Raw genomic sequence first — 27,347 nt, 5'->3', positions numbered from 1 at the left:
AATGCGATTGTTTCCGAATCTGTCTTGGTACTGGCATCTCTTCTGTTCCCTTTTACATCACATCTATGCCCATCGGTCTGAAATGACATGACCAGCTATGGTATTTTTCACCCATGCCCACACCTTATGCCTAAAAACCAGCGGACCTGACCTACCCCACACTTCTGTCATAATGGTTCTTACCTGCATCTGGGATCCGATAACAGTATTATTGCAGGCCAACTCCGTTTTGTTGATTGTGTCTAGCATAGCAGTTTTGCCCACATATTCTTTATTAGAGTTCAGATGACGCTCCAACAAGTTCTGTACATCAGCGCTGTATTGGTTAGTAAAAGCTTCTTCGTACTGATCTGTCCAGAGCCGTATTCGATTCTCCCACCCTTCAGCTGTGTTTTCATCCAAGGCATGCGCTTCAGAAGGGGAATTCTGCACCAAACAGCAAAGGGTGAATGGCTGCCGCACAACAGGAAAAACCTACCCACAGTGCTCTGAGCGTATGAATATGCTACAAAAAAAGACAAATCTATTCCAATCTAAGAAAGCGTCGGTTATGAGAACACTTTTTTCAGACCCTACATGCTCCAAAACATTGTACAACAGTGCCACTTAGGAATCTACGGACAACTCTGTGCAGGACTAAGACCTCTTGAGAGCTGGTACTCGGCACTGTTACATACAAGAAAATTAAGCCAGTACATGGCCAGAAAAAGTTCTTTTTAAGTCACTTTGGAAAAATAATTAAGTAGATTAAAAAAAGCAAAGGAACAGAACACACGAAGGCAAATAAATCTCACATAGGCTTGTCTTACAGTCAACCCACTCATGTCCAACATAACGCTAGATGATGCTGATTGTATCTCAATCTTTGCACTGACTGATCCCAAAATACTTCTGAACCCTCTAGCTAAATGGTCACAAAGGTTTGAAGAAACTGAAAGTAAAGCATAAGCTAACACCCAGAGGGTTAAAACTGCAAGTCCTAAGCAGTGTAAAGAGGAGAGGGCAAAATCGGGTAATTCATTTATACCATCTTGGAGGGAAAAAAAGAAGCTGGTAGAAAAAAAATATAATTAAGCTTCATTCATTACTTGACAACAGTTGAAGTAATTCAACAAATTATATTCCAGAGGTCAGTAACTTAACTGGCTTCATAAGGGACTGACACGCATGTGACACTGAGGTATTAGTGACAAGGACCACTGAAGAACAATCGTTTTTTTCATTATATATATTAAAAGCATTAAGAGTTTTAATGCATTTTTACCCTCTCAAGGCACTTGCATACTATGGAGATAGGTGCATACAGACAGACACACCACAGGATTGTCTTGTTTCCTCTGAGCCACCTGCTAGGAGCCAGTCAGCTACAGTACTGGGGTCAGGTGGAACCGAGTGAGCTTCAAGGCACCTCTTGTGTTTCTAGGATCATGTTTAGCCCTAAGCGCAAGCCTATTTTTTTTGTCAAATAAGCTTTGTATCAGACAGCCACACCTACCAGTATTTCATGAAGTCAGAGATAACTATATTGTCCCATCCATCCCTAGTTAAGAGGGTGCTGAGAGAAACAAGGCAACACTGCTAGGGACACCCAACATTAAACTTGTGTGCTACTTTGATGCCCAAGCTTAAAATACCTTTGATGTAATCAAATGATAACTGACCTCACCGAAGTGGCCACAACCAGTTCTACATTCCTTACATCAAACACCCCACTCCCAGGTGTCATGAATCAGTCATATCTCTTGGAACTGGATGACATTAGCTCACAGAAAGCGATGAGCTATCTAAAGCAAAAGCAAGGTTCAAGGTGCAATTCCTGTATTACCCTTTCGAACAGGCCTACTTGCAGTGCGTGGTAAAGCTTGCGATTATTCTGAGGCTGGTCCCACAATCAGAAATTCCCCAGGCAAACCAAGAGAGGCACAAAGCTACAGGGGGGAAGAAAAACCCACCACCATCACAGAAGCTTCTCAATTCCACTCACCTTCATCCTCAGAGACTTCCGTGATCCCTCTCGAAATGCCTGTTCCCCGAACAAGGAGAGAAAGAGAGAGAAAAACCAAAAAGTATTATATAACCTTTCCTCAGAATTAGCATCCCAGAACCACACTAGATCTTACTCCAGCAGACCAACCGTTAACAAAAGACAACAAGAATTACAGGAAGACCTACGCAAGAAGCAATGGACTTGAACAAGAAGACTCCACAATGCAAATCCAGTGGAAACTGCTGAAAAGCTTGATGGTCAGGATTTCTGAACTAAAAAGGCCCACATCATATTTAGTAAAAATCTCAAGATCAAAACGAAAACTGTCCTGACTAACCCCACTTGCTCTGACAGAAGAAAGGGCCAGCAACAGAATCAAGCTGGTTCACAACAAAAACCCTCACACGGCTCCTGCTCTCAGCCTTGTTTTTAATCAGTGCCTACCAGAAGAACTTCAAGGGAAACCTAACCTCAGGAAAACCATAGTAAAGCTGGCAGATGATGGGAAAGAACCAGCTGCTCACACACTTGCATTCCAATATAAGCAACCCAAAATTATTTCAGCCCCCAAACCCTTGCAAACAAGACAGTAAAGTCATCCCTTAACAAATGTTCATCATTACCTACATAGTTTTCCAAACAGGCACTACCTCTGTCCCTGAAGAACAGCACCAAGAAGCTCTGCAGCCCAGATTCCTTAACACAGCCCGCTAAGAAATGCCATGCTCCCTTCATTTCTCATTCCACTCACAGACTGCCCCTTTGCCACAAACAAACAGACTCCAAAAGCTATTTCCCCAAATCCTAATGGAGCAGAAGGAAAAATATATGAGTCCAAGCTCTGAGCATGAATGGAGAGCATTGGGAAATAAGGGTGGAGTTTCAGTAAGGTAATTTTTAAACAAACAGCCACGTACTCTAGCAGGTCACAAATACAAGGCGTCACATTATTACATGAGAAAGAGCAATTCCTTACAGGACAAAAGTTTCTTGCCTCATCTCATTCCACATACCTTGATCTTTTTGGCCTTTGGAGCAGTGCGAGCTTTTTCTGTACTCCTCTTCCTCTTCTTAGGTTTGCTTCTACGGACGCGGTTGACAGTCAGCGTGATGCTTGTGGGGGTGTGCTGGGTAGCTGTGTACAGCACTGTAGAGGGAGATAGTTCTTCATCCCAGCTCTCAGTTGCACTGCTGTCCCCACCTATAGGGAGGAGTGCTTCATTAGCAACATTTTAAGAAAGAACCCTTATGTCCGTTTTCATCAAGATAACTTGATGACCCTGCATAGCTTCTTCCCTGAGAAAACCATACCACCTCAGTTTTCCCACCCAAACTGGGAACAGTTCTCCCAGACTTCTCACAGAATGGCACTGATGAACATTTTCCTTTTCCATTCACAAGATAATCTCATTTTCCCAAGAGCTAACTGAGGTGAGGCAGAAGGAGAGGAGAAAATCCCAGTGGTTGGGAGGCAAAGAACATTAGCTGGCACTGATCACAGTTAGATGACTACAGCAGCCAAGAGACAAAGGTCTTGTAGAAGAAAAGCAAAAGTCACCATTATCAGAATTACAGCCTCAAGCTCACCTGACACGTTGTCCTGCTTCCGGCGGCGGAGTCTGATCACCTTCCCCCTGCTCATTCCTCTGCCAAAGGAGAATGCACAATTGAAGCTGGTTTGTAGGAGTAAAGTCACTTGAAATTCAACAGGATGTCACAAGATGCGTGCCCTCAGTGGGGCCCAGGATGATAAGAACATCGATTTAACATCCTCATCTCCACTCCTGGTGCCACCAACACTTGTCAGGCTGACAACGCAAAGGAGGAGGGTCAATACTAGGGTAAAGCACTGGAAAGAACGCTCCAGTTAGCAAAAGGAAGTCTGTCCCACAGCCCGAACGTGACACGGTTTGGTATGAGAAGTCAACATGAGGAGCAGTCCAGATCTGCACTGCACCAAAGCTTACCTGCACTTTTCACACTTGAGGAGGAAACCATCTTGGGAGACACTGCAGTGGCACCAAGTGGGAATTGATTCTCCTTCTGAGGAGCTCTCACTGTCCCCGGAGTTCTCCTCATCAGGCGAGTGCAGGCCGTTCAGTTCTGCACGAGGTATAATGGTCTGAACAGGAGGAGAGGCTGGCGGCGTTGGAGGAGGAGGGGCTCCATAATTATGATCCTGAAAACGAGTATTTGCAGTACTACTTTTAACATGAAGATATGATGCCTAGAAACTGAAGTCCCAAATCCACAGTTCCCAGGTTATTATTTAACAACTGGTGTAAAACAGTAGTCTGAATTCCTCAATCTACCAAGAAGGTAAAGCAATAGCTCTGAAAGCTGTAAATTATTTTCTTCTGCACCAATGAATTATAATTTAAAACCTATGAGAACAACTAGGCTATTTCAACATTAGCTGTTGTGCTGCTAATAACCTGAGATGACATCAGTGGTCAAACACTGGAACTGGTTGCCCAGAGACGTTGTGGAGTTTCCGTCTGTTGAGATATTCAAAACCCAACTAGACACAGTTCTGAGCTACCTGCTCAAGCAGAGTCAGCTTGAGCAGGGGGGCTGGAGTACACAATCTCAAGAGGTCCCCTTCCAACCTCAATGATTCTATGACATCCTGTTCATCCCATAGTTTCAAGCCACGCTCCCACTCTTCCTGACTGTTCTTTGTTTCTCATAGTCATAAGTTACCAATATGAAAACCTGCGCAGTTGAAACAAGTACAAATAGTGCACAATAAACCAAATGGGGCATAAAATTACCACCAGAAAAATATTATATATTCATACTTCATTCATATACTTCATTCAGTTAAAAATCTATCACCTAGAACACTAATAAAACTTGCTATAGAGTATGCAAGACTTCACAAACAATAAACACACAAATGCAAAATGTACGGCAGAACTCAGCTGTAACTCAGTGTTCCCTAATAAATAAGCCAAAACTCCTAAGGCTTACCAGGCAAAGAACTATGGAACAAGGAGAAAAGAGTAAAGTAGACAGTAAAGAGCTGATTCACTGCAGAGAGAGTACTCACTGCGTAAGGCAGCCCGCGATAGCTGTGTTTCTGGGTGGCCCCATAGCCGTGGCTGGAGTACACATTCTTCTCACTGACAGCTGGACTAGCTTCCACAGACTCTGGGCTGCAGAAAGGGCCAGAAGTAAAACCCATCAATATAACATCATTTTTTTTTTAGTGCCAGTATTTCACTGCTCTTTTCTATTCAACACATGAGCTCAAAATGAAGAAACTTCATGAAATTGAGGTCTTAATATGCGCTTCACTGGGCATCATGTGTGCAGAAGTTGTACAGGATGAACCTGCTTTCAACACAGGGAGGCAACTGAGTAAGGGCCACCCTGGATAAATCATTAAACTGTGTCTCAATCTGGGAAGTTAAAAAGATAATTAGCATGTAAGAAGCTCGGTTTCCTTACAGTTGAGGAAGTTGGGTCTAGTTCAGCATTCACATCTGAACTCAGCCAGCCTAATCTCAAAGCCACTGAACAGTACTGCCATGTTATCTCTGCAACAGCTTATTTCAAATAGCAGCTAAGCAGCTTTCCTGCATCTGTGCTTGCTTCTCTCCCCCTCAGATACTGTTAGCCAAGTCCAACATCCTGCGACAAAGTCTGCGTGAAACCTGCAGCTATTCTGATAGCAATGACCAGGAGTCGGAGATTCCTGCTACAAAGAGGCAAGAAAATTCACGACCTGGACAGCCAGCAGCCACAAATCAGATTCACCCTGTGCTGTCGATGCAGCAACATGGTGTGCGGTGTGCTGAACAGGAAATTTGCTGCTGAGGTACAATGCACTCTTCCACCACACGGTGGTGAAAAAAAGCAGCTAAAAATGAAAGGTATATCCCCTTAGCAAAAAGCTGCAGAAACCCTGCTCAGGGAAGGGACAGCTGCAATTCAATGCAGGGAGCATTAGATAATGAGACTACAGACAGAACACCAGCAAGGAATCACACTGGCTGATACAAGCAGGAGATACAAGTCAGCTAACCTCTGTACAGATTAGAAGTAGGGTCCATATCAGAATACAGCAGAATATTACTCAATCATGTCTGCAGCTGAAATCTTCTTCAGAATTTTAGCAGGGAGCTGAGCAAGCAGGAGCGAAAAATACAGGAAAGGAAAACTTTACCTTGGACCGCTGCCGCTCTGGTGAGATCTTGCAGGATTCTCAGCCCTACACTGTCAGCGTGAACCAGGCAGTACTCAAACACCATCGGCCAGTGGTCACGCGTGGGGCAGTGTTTAGGCACCACCCAAGAACACTAACCCCTGCGCCCTTTGGACTTCCTATTAGCTCTTCAAACCTCTGCTGCACTGAAGTTTGCCCCACCCTGGCACTAAACCTGATATACTCTCCAATGCACTAACCTTCTGAGCTTCTGGCTTACCCTGGAGTAAGGTGGATCTGTCTTTGCAACATAAAGGAGCAATAATTTATTGTACCAAGAACTGCAGAAAGTAGGAGACCTTAAACTATGCAAACCCCACTTCCATAGCTCAGGGTTTAGGCGCATGACGTGATAAATTCAGTTCTTTTTCAATATAACTACAGCCAGCTAAATTGTCAAAAGCAGGAGATACGGGCAGAGATACCTCTCAGAGGATATACTTCTTAATAAAAGACACTGTGTAGAGCTTGCCACATAATCCAACCTTGCTGGATCTTTGCAACAGTCCTTTAGGATTTCCAGATTGGTACAGAGTTAAATCCATGCAGGTTTAATTGTATTTTCAGAAACAACATTAGAAGAAAAAGAGCCTAAACAGCCTAAGCACCAGGTCCGTCCTCTGTCCAAGTCACCCACATTCCTAACTACAGTCAGCCTGGAATACCAGCAATGCTGCCGCAAGCATTAGCAATAAAACTTCAAGATTGTTGGTGCAACGGTGTCCAGGGGCAACAGTGCTGGGGCCCATGCTTCCTCAGCAGCAGCCCGCCAAGGAGCTCCAACAACTTCCAATATGCAGTCAGACTAACACAGCAAAACTACTCTGCAGCCTCCACAGCACCCTCAGATGAACACAAACACCCTTCAGCTTTTTTGCCTCCCCTCAGATATCAGAGGCCAGGGGAAGATGCAAAAGCTCAGCCTGAAAAGAGGGCCAGCTAGTTTTCCTTTTACCTTTTTTATCTTCCCCTCTGCCTTCCTGATGCACATCTTTGAAATCAATCCCTTGTAAGAGACAAGAAGCTCAGGTACCCCAGACTTCATGCATCAAATTAGCTGAGTTTCAAAGGAGAAGTGGTGGATGGCCTTAACTTTGAACAGACTCATGAAGGACACTTCAGCAGTAACTAACAGTGCATCATGCAAAGTCTGCAGAACAAAGTCCTGGCATTCACAATTTTTAGAAAACATTCAGAGAAACCAATTCAGAAATCTTCAAAAGCCTTTTTTCAAAGCACTCCAGCCTAGCCTCAAGTTGGACCTACAAATTTCTTCGAACCAGGGAAAAAGAAAATGCTTTGCAGAAGGTTTACAGACAGTCTTTTTGATATTTAAATGTTACAAGGGACATGCATAGATATATCTGGCTTTCCTCTCTACCATGCTTAGCTCTGAAAGCAAAGTGCCTAGTACATGAGTAAACTATTTAGCACTCTTTCTCCTGTCATAAACAGTTTAAAATTCCTGCATGCTGAGTCTTTAAAGTGCTGGTGTGGGAGAAGCATGGTGACAAGCAATCCTGCATGTTAAACCTTAGAAAGTGAAGGATCATATACTCACTGCAGATGAGTGACTTACTAGATTCTGACTCCCTGTTTAAAAACAACACGTAAAAATATGGGCTTTAGGATGGAACGAAGCATCACGACAAAGAATGCCTAGAATGGGGCCAGTGCCAAGACAGACAAAAAAGAGCATTAGCAGTCTTGCGGGGAGTGCGACTGTGCAGTCAAACCCAGCGCGTAGTCAAATCAGGGCAAGATGGAAGGGAAAAAACAGTGATTCATACCCTAACTCGCTGCTCTTACAGCTCAAAATTAATAGAGTCTGGAGCAATATCTGTTCTACACTGATTAATCTGACATGCAGGTATTTGCACAGTCAGTACCTTTAAATAATACATGGGGGAAATCTATCTCCAAAATGCCCTTTGTAAATTTGTTGTAAAGGGATGCTACAGTCCGTATTTCAAAGAAGGATGCAGGAAAGCAGGAGGTAGAAGCACACAGAAATAACTCGAGCCCTCCCTCTCACCCCCAACAAAAACACAGTACTCATCTGAGCTGACATCATTCTAACAAGGGTTTTAAGAAAAGATCACAATGCACTATTTTCTGGATTGGAAATGTTTCCAACTCCGCAGAAGCATACTCTTTTAAAAGAAATGGTAAGTCTCCTCCAACAGGCCTCAGAGATAGGACTACGGTGAGAGCCCTGCACAGGGTCTTGTGGCAGGAACCCTGAAGGTGTGCTTCTTGGAACGTGCTCAGGGGCAGAAACAAAATAAAGGTGTCTACAGAGGCTGATGCTGTCTCACATCTCTGGCCAAGCTCCAAAGGGCTCCAGAAATCAGTCATGTAAGATTGGTACTGAGACTGAGCTAGTAGGCTCAGCATGCTGACCCCTCATACAACACAGCTTTTGGAAAACGGGCTGGTTTGTACCTTGCCAATGTCAAACATGAGTACAGCAAACGCACAACTACCTGCACTTGAGTACAGACTTGGTAGCTAAGCTGATATAAACCCCATAGTTGAGTGCCTCATACTGTTAAGAGTTCTCATATTGCCCGTCTCCTGTGTCAAACTTACCAATTGCCATAACACTGCATTTGTTAAACACTTGTCTCTGCATTCATCTCTCACACAGCCAGCGGAGCAGCACCCCCTTTCTCCCGAGTGGAGAAAGCACCGGCACCGATCCTGCAGCCCCACTCCAGGGCAGGCCTCTCACACCCTCCCCTCCTCCTTCTCCTCCTCCGTGGGGTAACACTCACTCCGATCCTGCAGCCATGTCGGAGTAGGACGTATCTGGTGTGGTGACTCCCAGAGGGATTGCAATGCTCATGACGCCCGTCGGGGATCACGGAGTCCAGAGGGCAGCGACTGGCCGCTCCGAGGGCGGAGAGGAGCCGCAGAGCCTCGGCCAACACGTCACGGACATGGGGAAACCTACCGGGGTAGAAACAAAGCATTGCATCTCTGTTACAGGATGAGGTCTCCCTGTATACCCCTAAAGAGGGCTTTCACAGCAAAAGAAAAGCAGAAATAGATTTCCATCAGTGACATGCCACATCATTTTTACTTCATTTTCATACGTGGGGCCAGGGAACAGGTAGATGGTAGTAGTTTGGTGGGGGGGTTGTTTGGTTGGTTTTTTTACAGTCTTGGATTGACATGCAATGAGCTGCTCTGCCATAAAGCCGATAATGACAGTTCCCCCCTCCCCCAACTAAACTTACAACTAATTATCAGATAAGCAATCTATTAGCTCCTTCTGCATATAAGCAGCAGCTGTCACCTATCACCCACAGCCCTCCATCAGCATTTCCTAACTGCTTCCCCAAACAAGGTGCAGGCAAAGCCCCAGCTGGGAGGACAATGAGACAGAGCCAAGGTGGACTGAGCTGAGACCTCTCACTCAAGACCAGCTTGTATTTGCATTCACTGGGCCCACAGCACGGGCAAGCGTGACCAGCAGAGTGGCCATCCCCGCACCACTGACGGCCTCCCCTCGGCAAGCGAGGCCCGTCCTGGATTCTGCACCGATTACTCAGTCCGACGAGCCCTGACGCAGCGGGCCCCGACTTTTCTGAAAATCCCAGCTGACACCTCCCCGCGACAGAGCCACGTCAGACGTCTGGGCGCTCGCGCATAGGCCGCTGCGAGGAGGAAGACGGCAGGGCCATTGGCTCGGCGCGGGGAGCCGGGGTGAGTCACGGCGGCATGGCGGGGAGCAGCCGCAGGGACGGCAGGGAAGCCTGTGCCCAGGCTCCACCTTCCCTGCTGACCGCAGCGTTTCGCTAAGGCAGCCAGAGAAATCGCCGATAAACTCAAACTTCCGAGGGTCGGATGGCAGACAGAGGTAAAACAGGATCAGCTCCTCATTATGTAAATAACCTCAATAACCCAAGACGTTCATAAAGGAGCCATTATTCCACGCAGCTCTAAAGGAACCCCGCCACGGTACAGAGCAAGCATTTCAGCACACAGCAAAAGTAGCTCCAAAACCAAAGGAAAAAGGGCGACAATTTAGCCACCCTCTCTGCACATTAAACTTTAAGGGCAGCCCTGAATAACTTTCGGCAGCCGTGCCCCGGATCCGGCAGCGCGGATGAGCCAGGCTGCGCTCCCAGCCGGCCGTCACATGCTCCCCGGCATCTCGGGGCTCTGCCAGCAAAACCCTCCCGGGCTACAGAGGGGCAGCCAGCCAAGTCCTCCCGCGGGGAGTGAATTTCTCACAGGGAACTGCCTTTGGACACCACAGTCCAGCCATTGTTTAACAGATTAAAAAAAAAAAAAACCGCCCCAGAAACACAAAAACGCACACTCACTACGAGGGCAAATGAAGGAAGAGTGAGAGAGTCAAAAAGTTTAAATGCCACACACTATATTGCCTTTTTCTGTCTTAAAAGGCAAGCCGCTTCTCTTAGCACAAGGGAATACTTTCCTTCTTCAGTATACATCCCTAAGAGAAATCTTTCCGATATTATGACAGGCATACAGTGAATTGCAGAAGTAGCACATAAAGATTTCTACGTGGTCTGTGGCAATTCCCTGTTATGCCCCAAAGCAACAGTCTCGCGGGGAGGTGGGAGATGGAAAAGAAAACAGGCAGGACTCAGCTCACAAGCACCTCACACCCAAGACACCCCAGGTGTCCTTGAGTGTGGTTTTTTGAAATATAAAAATAAAAGGACCTTTAGGAAGTCTCTCATTTATCCTTTCTCATGCTTGTGACATTGACACCAGATGAGACAAACCGCTGCTAAAATACAGCTAAAAGCTACAGACATCAATCCCTGCTTCAACCCAGAGTCGCATAAAGCTCTGGGAAAAGGTTAAAAGAAACAGGACAGGTTTCTCAGTTTCTGAAGCACCTTTCCCGTTCCTAAGGGACACAGAATCCTTCCCTCCCTGCTCCCCGATATTTTTAAATACTTACTTAGATTATTTTTTTTTTCATGGCCTATTGATCTCTTGCCTTTGCCATGACCATACCCAGCTGGCAGCAGCCTGAGATTTCATCAGGACTAATTCCAGACTCCTGCCTGCTTGTGACTCAGCAGAACCGGAGGATTTCAAGTGCAGCTTCTGGACTCGAGCGTCACAGGGTATCTGGTCAGTCCCGGGGCAACTGGGACAAGTTTTCAGCCACTTCTCATAGGAAACCCTCTTTCCACCAAGGCTGTTCAAACACCAGACTGTTTCAGTGCAACAGAAACTCCCACTTTTGGGAAAGTGATTACTGGAGAATCATGAAATACCAAACAGAAAGGTTAGACAAGGCAAATTCCAGTTCAGTCGCTTTTGTGTTGACCCAGCAGTACTTGCCCAACCATCGCCCATGCTCAGATTTTGCTGTTTGTTGCTGCTGTTTTATGTGTACTTTCAACTCTGACAATGTAACATTCAAAATGAATTGCTGAGATCAATCTCAAGTGCTGTCCAAGACCACATCACCTTCAGGCTAGATTACAGTCTGGTCTTCATGAAACTTGGCCCGGTAACACCCAAAACATCAGCCTGCACAGAAAATACTGGGGATGAGATCAAAACGTTTACCCATCAAACTGGCTAATTTTCTGCATATACAATCCCCAAGCTCCTTCCTACCTCTCCCCCCTAAAAATATACAGCTGTATCAGAGAAAAAAGTTGCACCAAGCTCTCTCCAGTGCCACTGGGAGAAAGTTTTCCTAAAATTCAAAGTCTTAATGAAAATTTGATGAGCTTCAAACCACAGCACAAACCTATCTCCCTTGTGATACAATTCTTCATGAAATCAAATAGAAACAGAAATTCTGATGGCCTAACAGATAAATCACACTTAACTGCTTTTGAAAACGCAGGATTTAAAGCTATATCTTTTTTCCCACGTTTGGCATCTACATGCCTGCCTCCTTAACCAGTCATACCAGTATAAAGACACCTGGTCTTCCCCAACATCATCAGAACAGCCCAGATGAGCATCCACCCGCACAGCCACCCCAGCGCTGGGATCCCCAGTTCTCACTCAGCACACCAAGGGACTCACCCACTTTCCGACCAAAAACCATAAGTGGTTGCTTCAGCTAAAATGTAAATAGATGCTATTCAATTATTTCAGGTAACATCCTGTATCGACGGAAAGGACTGTAATAAATCTAAGCTGGCCAAGCGAAGGTTAGGCAACACCTGCTTTAACACTGAATTTAATTTTCAAAACCCTATTTAGGATGCAACAGCCACAGTGCTGCATTGGCTCACTTCCACAACCACTGCCACTCACGTTACAAATAAAGCAGATGCAGAAAATTTACTGCTGGAAACTCTTTTCAGTACTTGTGGTGTTAAAAGTAGTAGCAGGGGCGATCAAGCACGGTCAGTCAAACAGTTCGTTAGAGCTTCCACCTTCAAGATGTGGTTCTTCCCGTTTTCACTAGTGGTCTGGTCTCACAGACACCTCCGGGCACCCGTGTGTGCAACACTTGGTGACAGACTCTACAGAAATATTTGTGAGAGCCATGAAAAATTCACCCGCAGACAAAAGCCCTGGGCACAGCCTCACAAAGCGCACTTGTTAGCTAAATTCAGATGCCCTGGCTCCACCAACACTCAGTGCTGCTCGGGGGGTGTTAGACAATCTCAGGTCGGGGAGAGCCCTGCCCTTGCACCCTCCCATGGTCACAGGCTGAAGGCGAAAGCAGTTACCAAGCCAGACAGAGAGATTCAGCCTGTTTCTCCGCAGCATCAGTGCCAGTCTGTGAGTCTGTGTCTACAGAGGACTTAAAATATTTTAACGCTGTGCATCCAGCGTCTCATGCATTGCTGGGAATGATAAGAAGGTAACGCTGGTACAAAACATATGGTGGACAAACTAAGAAAAACCTCTTCCAATTATATACAACTTCAACACATGTGCCAGGGGAGGGAGGATGGGGAAATCCCCACTGCCTGCACTGACAATGGCCACTTCTCACGTATCTCTTGTTCACAGACAGCAAAGCACAAACAAACGCTTCCTTTATCACTCCCTACCTCCAGTTATTGAATTCCCCAAACTGGATGCAGACCCGAGACTTTTGACAACCCAGGATCGCTAGCATCCGAATGATACCCGCCATCCTCCTCTTGGCAACAGGCCCACAGGTCACCTATACAGGACAAGCTCCGTATATAACGAGCTGTGCACCTTTATGCTCCCAAGCTAGAATCAGTCATAAAATTCAAAGCACATTTTTCTCCCGCATCTCACACTGCCATAGGCCAGAGCCGGTGACAAACTGGAAAGAGCAGCTCTGCCACGCTGCCTTCCTTGGCATCCTCTCCATCAGCCTCATCTGGGACAGAGCCAGTGAATTCTGACCAGTTCATACTTACGTTGCCATGTGCATCAGTAGCAAACTTCTCTGCAAATGGAGCAGTATAAAAAGCGTCAGCAGGCTTATGGATCTTATTCATTCACCTTTTCCCCTGTAAACTTCAGAATAGCCAAAAATCTACAGGACATCTAAGGTAAGCATGAAGTGCTTCAATTACCATACTTAAAATGTCCCGTCTCACGAGCTGGTGCCACCCAAAACACACATGTGGTCCCCCGAGTTTGAGCAAGCACTGCCCGTTCTTTCCAGCACGCTCATAAACCTTACGTCAAGGGCAGATCCTCACAGAAGGGCAAGCACCTTTAGTGCAAACAGAATCAGATCCAGGGTTTTTGCGTTTAAAAAGGCTAGCTCAGAAATGCATGAAATTCCCAGAATTTCAGACACACCGTTCCATAAGGACACTTACACAGAGGCAGGGGCAGAGCAGACAAATCCTTAAGTCATTTAGTTGCAACCTCCTCTGAAACATACAAACTTCTAGAAGTACTGAAACTGTGCCTCAATCTACCAATATAAACGCTTAGGTCTTCTCTGACAACAAGCTGGTTTCACTAAGCAGCAAGGAAACAACTGTGCCAGTTTTAAAAAATGAAATATTGACACGAGTATTTACTGTTATCATTAGTACCATATATCATCTGCTAGCTGCCTGACAAAGCACCACGGCAATCCATCCATCCCACGGGGTCTGGGAGAACTCAGTCCTGGTCTACACCAGAAAGGATCAAAGTAACGGGCAACACAAGTATTCATTACTAACTACATATGCATACTGTGATAACCAAATTATTGACAAATATAGTGCAATGGTTAGAGATTTATCTGTCTTAGCCCTTTCTTAAGATTCTCTCCTGTTTTGCGCATAAGTAGCTACAGGGAAAAAGAAACACTTGTACATTTGGGTCAGAGTTCTTGCTCTCTGGGATCTGGAGAACCATGATAAAGCACCGACAAGCTCTTAGAACAAGAATAACAACATTTAAAAATTGTCAAATGTGTCAAAAAGCAGGAGTCCAGCGAGACCCGACCCTGCTCACTGTGCTGCACAAGACCTGGAGTCAAGGATCTGGGAAAGGTGAGAATGCTGCTTTTCGGGACACGGGCGATTTCAAACAGCTTTTGGTATCCACGGGCCTATGCATCAAGTCAAGTTGTTCCATACAAGATATGAAATCATATTAACGATTCCCATTATTCTTAAAGTACTTTATGGAAGCACTAGAAACTACCTCGCCATGTGTCTATGGACACACCTACACAGCTAAAGTCAGTGTGACAAAGCAGGTCAGTGAAGGCTATTGCGAACCACCTTTAAAACTGAGGTTCAAGCAAGTTTAATTGATTTTGATAAAATTTGGTAAACAGCTGGAAACTAAAAAGCTTTTGATTAAATTTACTTAAACTGGGTTTAAGATATTTTAAGGCAATTCTGTCATGTCTATCCGTGGGACTGAATCGTTTTATCTGATGAAGAAAACATCAGTTTTAGTTAAATTCCTCCGCAAACTACAACTACTCCCTAAAGGACTACAAACGATGACAGTGAGCAACTGAAATAAATTAAACCATCAAGCAGAGAAATTACGAAACGCATAGTCAAGTAGTCTCAGCAACTGACCCAAGACTGCAGAGATTACTCGGGAAAGCAGAAAGAATAACCTCAAAACTTTGCTGCCACTTCAGCAGTCAAGAAGTTATGCAAAACCTCTTTGTTCTGCAGACAAAAAAAAAAAAAAACAAAAAAACAACAAAAACCTCCTATGTTTTTCCTTTTGAATCACTAAGGATTTCAGGTATTATGATAAGAAATACAAGAAAAATGTAATAAGAGATAAAGGAAGGGGAGATAAGACTTTGCTTCCAGAAATACCTTCTACTTGACAATTCAACCACATTCTTTACAGTCCAGTACACTCTGGAGGTGGAGACGTCAGACAAGGGTTTGTTTGGACTTTCTTAAAAGATCTAATTTGCATGACGAAACATTACTGGAAAGTTTAATTTATATTGATTTGAAATTGGATGAAGAGTCATACATGAGGATAATTCCATAAACAAACCCATGCCAAATTAGAAAGGGGAAGCAAATTACAGAGTAGGAGTGATGTGCGGTAGACCAAATTATTCTGAGGAACATCTATGGAGAGGTGGCAGGCAGACACCAGGAAACTTTGCCTGCACCCTACACTGATGAGAAGGGACCTAACTGTATTTGCGTGGTCTGCACACAGGGTCTGCTGAGCAGGATGGCAACAGAAACGATGTTTAAAGGAATAACAACCTCAACATAAAGGGAAAAGGACTATCCCAATCAAGAACTTCATATCAAAGTCTTCATAACCTTAAGGGCCATAAACAGAGGAAATCTTCCAGAAAACTTCACAAGACGATACTTTGAAAATCTAGCAACCGATATGAAATGCTAATACCTTAAAAATGTTAATCATCAAAATAAAACTTAAAGAACAATGGTAATAGTGGAGAAATTCAGGAAAATCCCATAGACTCAGGAAGAATTGCTGGCCCGTTCCTATGCTGAAAACATTGTTTTACATTGCCTTTCGCTCACAACAGAACAAGTTGTTGTTGAAGATGACAAATTCTTCATACACTGAAGCACTTAAAATATTTTCAAAAGTGAGAAGCAGGTGACCCACTAAAGACTTATTTTTGCAAATACCGTTTTCCATTCTTTCCTGAAAGATATACAGCAATACAAGAGAAAAAAGAATTATATATGAGACCACACAGAAATGATGATACAAAAATTACTAAAGTAAATGAAACAGGAAAAGAGGAAAAACATCCCTTTTCTTTCAGTTCTACGAACTTTTGATTTGGGACAGTCATGGGGGAAAACTATTCTGCAGCGAGGTGAACACATCCTAATTGCTGTGCCGGTTCTATACTCTGACATAGTCACTCTTTTCCCATGGGGTGAAGGAGAACAGTTAAATGTCTGTATGTCACAAAAATAAGAAATTGCAAACAAAAAGGTTCAGAACCAGTATTCTGAGATTAAGGGCTTGACAACTAACGTCCAGTGAATCCAGCTGTGGCAGCTGATGTTACTGCTGCGACTGAACCCTCTAAGCCTTTGCCAAAACAGCTGGCAGGACAGAAACGTTGCCATGTCTCATCAAGGGCAGCTGATGCCAAGAAAATTGGACCGAAAGCAGATGCAGGTAAAATACATATTCCCTTTTAGATACTGCTATGGGGCAATAGATTTCTGCTACAGGGCAGAGCAGACAACTAGGAACAGCAATACTGGAAAGCACCGCTGCTCAGTCTGCCACACCTCGTGCATACAAATCCTGTGCTTCCAGATTCAATTTAAGAGGCCTCCCTACACCAGAAAATGGCTACGGTTAAAATAATACTCAAGATTAATTTAAATAATGTAAATGACACTGGTTTAATCCTAGCAGACCAGAGTGTTTCTTTGTTCTGTATTTTGTTACTTGTGAATGTAATAGTATTCACATGAATGGTTCTACCTGTGTAACTATTAAATTTTCTTAAGTAGACAAACCCTGAATTAAAAAGGTTGTCAGACATCACCCCCCTCAAAATAAAAACCAAACCAACAACCACTACCCTCCAGACCTTGAAATTGTGTTTTGAAGGGATTTCAGAGAAAAGCCTATACCACATGCAAGGTCAGACGGAAACAGAGCAATAAAGGGCAATAACTAGGATCAAATCCAAACCCAGAGAATTACAGTTCCCATGAGAATCCGGACAGTCCAGAGTCACGGGAAGTCGCTGAATATAGAAGGGGAATCAGCAGAATTTACTGGCACAGAACAGCGTCCCGAACTTGCAACCAGTGGAAGGCTAACCACAAACAAGCTGCCAGGAGTAGGATTGCAACCTCCAGTCCCAGAATTGGAAAAAAGATTTCTCCGTAATCCCACTAAATACTCTCTGCCTCACAGGTCTGGCTGTACGTCCTTTATACATCTATTTAAGGGTCCCACGTGATGAAGGCTGCCTGCCTGGCCACTCCCAGCCAGGGCAAACAAGCCAGCTCCAGAGGAGACTCCGGCAGCGGCTTCCAAGGCAGACGTTGCATCAGCCAGGTGTGCAGGAAGTGGCGGAGATAAAGCAGCTGTTGACGAAGGGGCTCTCGGATGGAGGCCGCTTCAGGAATCCCATGGAAAGGACGACAGGAAGGAGAGAGATGCTCCGCACACAGAACAAGCTTCATCGGCTTCAGAAAGCCTTTGTGCTGGGGCTCCGGACCTGGCCTTTCTCCCAGAGATGATGCAACACTGAGGAACAAGGTCTGTGCCAGAGAAAACTATTCACAGGCTATGCAGATGGCAACGCAGCCAAAGGATCTCGGATCAAAACATGCCGGAGCCCATCCAGGCCCAGTGAGCCCCCCCCTCAGCCTCCTTCTGTGCCCCTCGGGACCCACCATTTCACATTGCCCCCTCACTCCTAGCGTGACCACGGCTTCAGGTGGAATGAAGGACCTTATGATAGCAAGAAAGAAGTAAAAGGGGGTTTTAAAGTCCTGCAAAAATCACAGCTCGCCCTCTGATCTGTTGGAGGGGAGAGACGGGGGAGAGACTGAGTCCAAAGCCTCAAATCTCCCAGGCAGGGATCCTCCCGTCGCCGTGGCTTGCCAGCGCACGCCTGAGCTCCCCAAACACGTAGGGCAGCTCTCCGCTCGCCGGCAGCCTCGGCCCCACTCTCACACACCAGGAAACCATGCAGGGACAGCCCGGGCAGCCATGGCAACATCACACAGCGTGACAATTATGGAGCCGCGGCTCCCAAGTGAGGGTTCAGCCTCACTTCCCATTATAGGGCTCGTTTTGACCCTTCTTCCCCCCAGCTCGACCCATCACCAAGTGCCCTCCCAGCTCCAGCCTGGCCTCTGCAGTTTGCGAGGAGCGAGTTTCGCAGCACCTGGGCTGGAGTTCATGCAAATACATTGTTTCTCCACGTTGTAAGGAAGTTACTCCAAGCTTGTGTAATCCTCATGAGCCGCGTCCCAACAAACACCGGTTTGTCCGACCTGCCTCAAGTAGGAAACCCAGCTACAAAAACACCTGCAACCTGGACACAGTGAGACAGTCGGATACATTTACTCATTGAGCTATGTAATAAGGGAGAAGCATTAAAATCCAGTGAATTTTACACGGTAAATAAGGATTTCAGCAATGTTCCAGCATAGTGGCAAGTTTCAAAGCCCAGCCTGCTGCTCAGTCTCACCACATCCCCTTCTCAGGGACGTCTCTGCAGGAGACACCACCAACTGTGGCACTTGCCCAGGCACCAGTGCCCAGCGGCACTCTGGTCATTTAAGATGGTTCTGGGACCCTTAGAAAACTCACACATTTCCTGCAGATCTAGTTTCCCCAGCACAAAACCTGTTAGAGCGTATACAGAGTCAGTAGGACAGTGGTGCAGAGCAATCACGAAGGCCCAAAGACAGCGTATCAGCCAAAAAGCCTTATTTCCCCTTTTGGGGCTTCTACCCGCTTGCTGCTGCTGAATTATGTTCAAGAGATGTTCTTTACTGCAGTTCATTTTTCTGGCTTACTTGTATCTCATGTTATATTGTATTTTGGCACTAGCAAGGTACATGCTGATCCCAAAACACAGGTACTACCAACACGGGAGCACGGCGTGCCCCGGCTCTGCATGTCAGATCCTCTGTGCACAGTGGATATTCACCCAATTGCAACGTTAGAGTAGTCAGATTTACAGAATAAGCCATCAGCCAACAATATAATGGACCATCAAGCTTTGACGAATATAAGTTTTGGTACGTTATTGGTACAACAAGGTAACCAAAGACTTGCTCTCACACCAGAGGTGTGACACTTATTCGGGAAGCTCCTACCTGCTCCATAATTGCTGGCAAGAAATGCAAAGCTCAGTGGTACAGACAGCGCCGAGAGCCACGGTCACTTTTCGACTAGCGCATTTTTTGTTAACAAGATGAAAAGCAGATAATCCAGCTGAATGCATTTTCAAAGTAAATGCGGATGACCAGAAATCAGCAATCACAAATCTGCAACTGGTGACTGAATAAAGACAAAAGTCACTTAAACCAGATTTATTTCTGGTGACTTGCAGATAAATTAGGAACCTCTTCCTTTGCGAAGAGCTTCTCTATGAGCGCACAACACTGTAACCAACCACCTTAACTGCATGTGGGTGGTAGCATGGGAGTACTGACATCAAACAGTTGGCCAAGAGTGCTTGTTGTACGAAAGCGATGCTGAGCAAGTGGTTCTGTAACACATCAATAATGAAATGCTATCTGCTACCACAGCCACTGGGTTTTTTGAATGTTGAATTATGAGCAGAGTAATATATTGAGGACGTTTTCATGACTATTGCAAACGCAACTAAGCAGAGGTATGTACAACCACACGATGGAACGAAGGTTGAAACACAAGAGTTGCTCATGCTGAAGAGGCTGACAACCCTCCTCCAGCAGGTCACCTCCATCAGCCCCTGGATGCTGGGGAGAGGGGGGTGATGACACAGCGAAGAGGGAAGGCAAGGAAGGGGGGAGATTTCTTTCCTGCTAAGTCCTCACAACCTCTTTCATGTGCAGCACTTCCTGCGAGTTGCTTCTGCAGGTTAAGACAGATAGGGCTGTCTGGACAGGGGATTGCCGCACTACGTCTTGAAGCTGGAGGCCTTTGCTTTACACTGTGTAGTGCCCCAACACGTTTCTGCAGTTTGCTATCCCTTAGCCCTAAGCAAGGAAACTTGCAGTTGCTAGACAACCTCCTTCTCACCTCAGAAACAGCTCCATTTATGTGACAAATCGATAGGCTCAATGTTCAAAAAGCTACAGAGTTTTGAGCTGCCTCTTCTTCCTTAGGCCACAGAAGTGTTTCCTTACTCCACAGCTGTGGAGATGAGAGCCATGGGGCTCCTCCCTGGCCCGACCTGGAGGAGGAGGAGAGGAGAGGTAGGAATGCAGCCGCGCAGGAGGAGGCGAGAGCAGCCCAGGTAGCTCCAGATCCTCCTCTGCGCAGGCGAGGATGAGCATGCGGGCAGGCAGGGCTCCACCTGCACCCAGCAGCAGATTTTCAGAGCTACCAGAAGAGAATCTGAGAGCTCTGCAAGTCTGCAAAGACATCTGGAACAAGGTAATCTATGGAAATAATAGAAACTCGTCAGCCATCAAGGGAGTGGTGGAATGGACAAATAAAAAGTAGAAGCACAATCTGGAGCCATTACCAAACTGAGTCACTCAGTTCCCCAGGTGAATTTACAAAGCAAGGGAGGAGCAGAATCACTGAAGTACTTTCATTTGGATGGCACAAAAACCAGCAAACAAGTGCCATTAGAATACTGCTTCTGACAATTATTTAATATTGTTTCAAACACGAATAAACTTTCCGACTAAGTCCAGTTAACTTGAGAGACAGAGAATATCCTACATTAATTTACGAATGAAACCTACCAGGAGAGCTTGTGCTTCCTTTGCCTCTCAGAGGAATTGTAATCATATTGCCATTGTGCAATTTTTTTAATCCTGTTTCTAAAAAAGGCTGAAAAAGATTTACAGACTTCTGCTGCGGTCAACTGGAATTCAGAAATGCTCATCTGAATACAGTGAGTGTACACAGTTACATCAGGGCTTCTCTGTAGAGGCTTTCAGAAAGCCTCAACCATATCTTAAACATCTGAAGCAACGCAGTATGGGAAAGAACTGAGTTCCAACGATGCAAGCCACAAAGCATTAAATTTCAGAGTTCCCTTCACATCTTATGTGTCTTATGCAAGGCAGTATTCTAGCACCAGGTTAACTATTTCTCCGCTAAATTCATCTCTTAATTTCATGATCTTGGCTTTGACTGCAAGTGCATGTATCTGAACTTGTGCCAACTGATCATGGTACAAACCTTTGAAGATTCTTAAACTCCAAAGTCAGGAAAGGAGTATTATTGTAATTAAAAAAAAAAAATAATCACAATATATTTTCTCCAGAATGAAATGAGTTGGGCCTCTTTTAAAAGACTAAGATGAACATTTGCTCCTTTCCCCTTCCCTGTAAATGATTCCAATGTTTAATTACTATCATTGCTAAGAAACTGTACTTCAAGACTGAATTTGTCTACCCTCAGTTGATATTGCTATGCCTTTGTCAGCAAATCTCACAAGTCATTTTAGAGAAAGCTCAAGTCCTCTCTCAATTGTCTTTTCAATAAGCTGAGTAAGTTGAGCTCCTTTAAGCCTCACATCATGAGGCTTATTTTCCAGTCCCTGGATCATTTCTGCAGCTGTCCTTTGAATTGTCTCCAAATACACTGGCATTCTTCTTGAAGCATGGAAACCAAAATTCAATTCCAGTATCAGTCTCAACATTGCTGTGTTAAGATTACTTATTTTTGCTTGACATTCCTTTCCCCCACTTTTTTTTTTTCCCCTCAATATACTCAAGAATCACATTAATCCTTCTAAATAAAATACTGTCCCAAGTACCATGTAGAGGCAACTAGCTGTAAAGACCTTAAAGCCCTTTGAACTACCGGCTTTCCAAAATGCTGTTTCACAATCTATAGGTGGGTTTGCAGTTTTGCTAACAAATGCGTCATCTGCAACTGTATGGATTCATATCTTTTGATGAAATGTGGCAAAACAACCCAGAGCTCCCTAAACATACTTTATTACCCCACTAGTGTCTCTCTGACAGAAGCTTTATCAAACATTTTATGCTAGCCAGATAAAAATTTTCTAAAGAGCAGTAAATTAAAAGCTGATTTCATCTCACAACCTTCTATAAAGCTAGGTGTGTCCTTTCTAAGTTACAATCCCAGATATTTTACATCTCCACTGCTAATGCAATTTCTCCAGCACAGCCATTCCTACTGTCAGAGTACCTCGCCTTCTTCCTCTTTACTCTTGCCCTCTCCACCCAAAACAGAGATGTCCCCCACGCCTCCTCCACCCAGTCCAACTCCCACAGAACCACAGAACAATCCAGGCAGGAAAGGACCACCAAAGGTTAACTGACCGAAACCCCCTCCTCTTCCCAAAGCAGGGCCAACCGGGATCAGGTTGCTTCAGGGCTTTGCTCGTTTCTTCTCCAGGGCCACAGTTTGCGTAACTATGCATTTTAAGGCCAAAAATAACCTTCTGATGATCTGACTTTCCACCTAACAAAGACTGGAAAAATCTCACCTAGTCTTTTCTGCACTTGGCATCGCACCTTACAGACGAGCTAGACCATGTTTGTCAAGCACAGTCTAAAAACCAGCATATGGATTTCCACAATTCTCTGGGGGGAATTTAAAATCATGCAACAGACTGCAGTCTAGAGGTCCCCAGGCACCATCAACCCAAGCCATTAAGTCTTCACAGTGAGCACAGCACATTTGTACTTTTTATGAAAAAAGTGTAACTTTTTTTTTTTTTAAACTAAAACTACACTAAACACTTTCTTGGAAGCCTTTGAAGAATGTTTCCAACTACCCAAGTGAAGCTCCAGCTCTAACTACACCTCCGAAGAGGACTGTTCTTCCACTGCGTACACAGATGACTTAAGACATTAGCTTCCCCACAGTTTCATGAAACATGTATTAGTGACAAACATATTGATATAATTTTAAATGTTATCTTCCATATTCACAGTGCTAAGATTTATCAGCACCTATCTTTATCAATACATTTATTTAACAATGCACTCCCAGGACCCGTTTCCTTGACTACCTAAGGGATGTTGGACATCCTTACTTAACTAGCACAGAATATTTTTCAGCTCACACAGACCAGTTCCTACAAAGCTTCCCAGTTCTTACTTCAGTCACTAACAAGAATCTCCCCCATCCCTCCAAAACCCCCATAATTATAGAAACAAAGGATTAATGTGGACATATATTTATCTAGACAAAAGCATGTCATAATAGTCAGTTATCTCCCTTTCCATAAAGAATAGCTACGTGAAATCAAAGCGACTGAGAGCAGGGCTGGATTTAATGTAACAGCATGAACTACTACACTGAAATTAGAGATGTTAGCCAAGATCCTGTGATCCTCTCATCTTGCGTTCTTCCCTAAGCATCAATTTTTGGCCCAGTCAGAGATGAACAAACCCTTCAGTCTGACTTGGGAGAGTCACTCTGTTCTCACATTACGTTCCCTGCTCTCCTGTCTGGGATTATCAGTGCTGTATTCCCTGCCAACAGCACGGAACCTCTTTAAACCTGGAAAAATTGTAGAACAGAATAAAAAAAAAAACACCACCACAAAACCATCACATGAGTAAATGAGGCTTGACAGCATGATGGATGCTGCAGGTTCACAAGTATGAAGGCACTCCTAAGAAGATGGCTTGCGCCTGTTACAGCTTCACATAAGCATAAAAGACGCTGGTTTGCCGCATTCAGGAGGGAGATGCTCAACTATTTAGATTGGACGCATTTTATATAAGACCGAAGATGACTAAGTCACAGCTGGACAGATTATGTTCTAGAAGCAAGCTACGCGCTCCTCCCTGTACCTTACACACCAGCGTTTCCTAATCTGCATCTTTTCTCCTTTCCCTTTCAAACCCAAGATGCTGAATTCTCCCAAGAAAAAAATAGCCAGAAAATATTCAGGGCAACATCCTTTAACCAAAAGGAATTTCACATACACCAGTCATCATAGGGCTAATTTGATTTTGTCATTATGGAAAAACTGAGAACTATCAAGGCCTCAGCAGGGTAACAGTTGGATAGGAGAATGATCTCAACACAGGAGAAAAACAGCACAGACAGGAATTATCTTCCCGAATAATGCAGATAGACTTTGTGTGCACTAAGCATCCAAACACAGTTTGCCAAGATACTCTGAAGGCCCCTTCACATAGTTTATCAGTCCTGATGGCTACATATCAGTAGCAACATTGTTCTTAACCCAAACTATCTTGTAGCATCACAATGCTAGTGAAAACAAGCAGGAAAAACACCCTGGCTCATACTACCAGGCTTCCCCATTAACAACTCATACAGGACATTTTTTCACCCATATTCACTACACAACGTACTCCCCACCACACCTATTAACATCGGTATTAAAACCGCTGATTGCTTTACTGAAAGAAACCAAAGGTATATACAGAAACAACACAGCACTACAGAACATGGACACGTGGGCAGAGACAAGGACTGGCATGGGTGAGACAGCTACCTAAAAAAGTCCAAGAGAAGCAGTTTGCACCACTAGACCAGGAGTCAAAAAAAAATAAATAATAAATCCATGTTTTACCCTCACAGTGCCTATAAGATGTCCTGTGCAAGCTAATTGCTTTCCTGTGCCTTAATCTTCCCATCGGTAAAATCAGAATACTGCTTCTGAGATGCCACACACCATGTTTTGAGCCGTGCACACGAAAGCTAGAGCTAACCAGATTTAACCAGAACAGGACTGGGGACAAACCACCCTGGCAGAATTGCATCTCTAACTTCTGGGTGGAAAAATCACCTGAAAAAAAAAGTGTAAACCACTGTGGCCATTTCACTCATTTCATTCATGGTTGGTACAGGCTAAGGACCCACGCACGCATCCGGAGTGAGAAGCAGCAGCCCCACAAAAAGCAGGGATGATATGTTTAACTGGAGAGATTTTCACCTAAGCTAAACTGCACCTTCTCAATACTAACAGAACTCCATAGCAAGTCCCATTGTTCGAGATGAATTTGTACATTTTAAACCCACATACCATTTCAGTAACAACCATCTTCCTTAACAACTTAGGTAATTTTGTTTTACAAAATGCTGAAAAGTTTCCATCATTTTTCAAATATGTGTCAAGGCCATTTATTTCCTCCCTCACAACCTTCTCTTCACGTAAAACTGAATATATCAGAATTCCTTGCAAACGTTACCCCAACACAGCGACTCTCATGGGAACAGCCTAGTTCACTATCGCTCAGAAAAAGGAGTGACACCTTAAACTCTGACACTGGAAGAGCAACAGAAAGCTACAAACTTTGCTCACAAGAACAGCCTGCTCCTAAACCACCCCCATCCATCTCTGCTGTGTGACATGGCTTGAAAAAAAGAAGGAATTTTCAGTCAAAGGATTTCACTGAAAGGATCCTGGTTACATTTTCATACAGTTCCGCAAAAACCAGAGAAGTTACATCAACATTTGGACACGCCATTTCATTCAATGCTCCTCCAAGGTCCTCTTCTCCATGTGCAATTCAAGAAATTTCTGCTGACCAGTTTCAAGCTGACAGTTCCAAGCAATGCCTGAAAAAAGCCTAACTAATGACTGCCGGTTTCAATGTATAGTCTCACTTTTAGAATACGCTAGCGCTGTATTCTTTATTAATTTATTACTTCTATCTGCATACGTAAGGCTTAGAAATATAGGAGCAGGAAATACAAACTGTGACACATTTCAATCTTACGTTCTCTGGCAGCCTGTGAGGAAAGCCTTTTCCCAGTTTGTGAATTTTTCATCTTCTTACAAATCCTATAGGTGAACCTTTCCTAAAGGATACTCTGAACCCACAGTGGCCGAAGAGAATCCATCAAACAGCAGACTTGTGACACCAGATGCAAGCACTTCTATGCTTGGCTTCTTGAACTTCTCTGACTGACCCACGTGTTTCCAGGAGCTCCAAGTGTGTTCAGGAGTTAAGCTGGAAAGGTAACAAGCACTGCTCTTCTAGCAGAACTAACGGCGATTTCCACAGGTGTGTAAAGGATGTCATCAGCTTGTGATTTCAGCATCCAAGTGTCTCCCACCTCAGGCAGAGCACCCAAGAACAGCCTCTCCAAACAGGACCGCCGCAGGGCAGCATTAATATGTTTCCTTTACACATCTCACAAGTCGTAGTTTTAACCTCAGCAGAGATCTTCATACTGACAAGGCAGTTATCTAAAGACACAGGTTTGGGATGGCATAACCCAAAATACAATGCCTATTACTTAGTAAAACTTCCCACGTTCTGCCCAGCCACTGTCAGATAAAGGACGTGTCCCAACCCTGGGTACTTACCTGGGGGCACGGGCAGGGAGTGGACACCACCACTCAGATGAAGAACACAGGAATTCTACCTACGTATGTCACCCTTCTGCTCGCCCAGGTATTCAGCTACCACACTTGCAAAGTCAGAACAACTGCTATCAGCCATGAAGCATAACACAGCAGATACAATCTGCTTAGTTCCTTTATTGCAATGTGACTGATTTGGACCTACTTGTGAAGATTTTTGTTAAATAAAAGATTACCCTCACAAGAGATGAGATTTCTTGCTTATGAGACAGATTGCTCACACGCAACCTAAATTTTTTGCACGGCAATATGCATTTGGAGATGTCACGACATGCTAACATTTAAATAACTTTATTCAAACTCAAGTAGACAAAATGCTGCCTCAAGTTCTACTAGACCAAATAGTCTCACCAGGTAGGAAACTAAAAGCCTCGATTCACAGTGAGTAGACGGAGCAGCACACGCTGGGATTTGCAGTACACAGACAACTGCTCTATTTCAAATACATGCTGCTACAACCAAGTTTTCCATATTAGAGAAACAGGATTCAAGTTTCTGCTGCAACCGGCCTAGGCTGAATTAAATTTTTGCATTGTTCCAGTCACACTTTTGTCTCTATACATTTTCACCAAAGCTAGGTGTAATTCATGTTATGGGGGTTTTTTACTACTATTTTTTTTATAATTTGATTGATAACATATGCTCAGTAATTCAGAATTTTCTGCATGCTTGGATATCTCACAAGTCATAATGACTGGCAAGCAAATGCAAAATAAAGACTTATTAATTACCAGGTTAAAAAAAAAAAA

The 27,347-nt window shown here is 44.4% G+C and overlaps 1 protein-coding gene across 2 annotated transcripts in view; it reads right to left on the bottom strand.

Moving 5' to 3' along the window:
- Positions 1-27,347, bottom strand: part of SETD5 (SET domain containing 5) — a 67,431-nt gene that overhangs the window by 31,708 nt on the left and 8,376 nt on the right. For both annotated transcript variants that reach the window (XM_074602298.1, XM_074602297.1), the window contains exons 2-8: positions 8,975-9,149; positions 5,040-5,145; positions 3,955-4,166; positions 3,575-3,633; positions 3,001-3,188; positions 1,985-2,023; positions 184-426 (exon numbers count right to left, since the gene is read on the bottom strand). In XM_074602298.1, the coding sequence (XP_074458399.1) occupies positions 184-426; positions 1,985-2,023; positions 3,001-3,188; positions 3,575-3,633; positions 3,955-4,166; positions 5,040-5,145; positions 8,975-9,045 (918 nt within the window). In that variant the 5' untranslated portion in view covers positions 9,046-9,149. The remainder of the gene's footprint in view (positions 1-183; positions 427-1,984; positions 2,024-3,000; positions 3,189-3,574; positions 3,634-3,954; positions 4,167-5,039; positions 5,146-8,974; positions 9,150-27,347) is intronic.

Source organism: Larus michahellis, chromosome 10 (genome assembly GCF_964199755.1).
Source record: "Larus michahellis chromosome 10, bLarMic1.1, whole genome shotgun sequence".
Lineage (NCBI taxonomy): Eukaryota > Metazoa > Chordata > Aves > Charadriiformes > Laridae > Larus > Larus michahellis.
The sequence above is the reverse complement of the archived record's forward strand: the minus strand, read 5'-3'. Positions and strand labels throughout refer to the sequence as shown.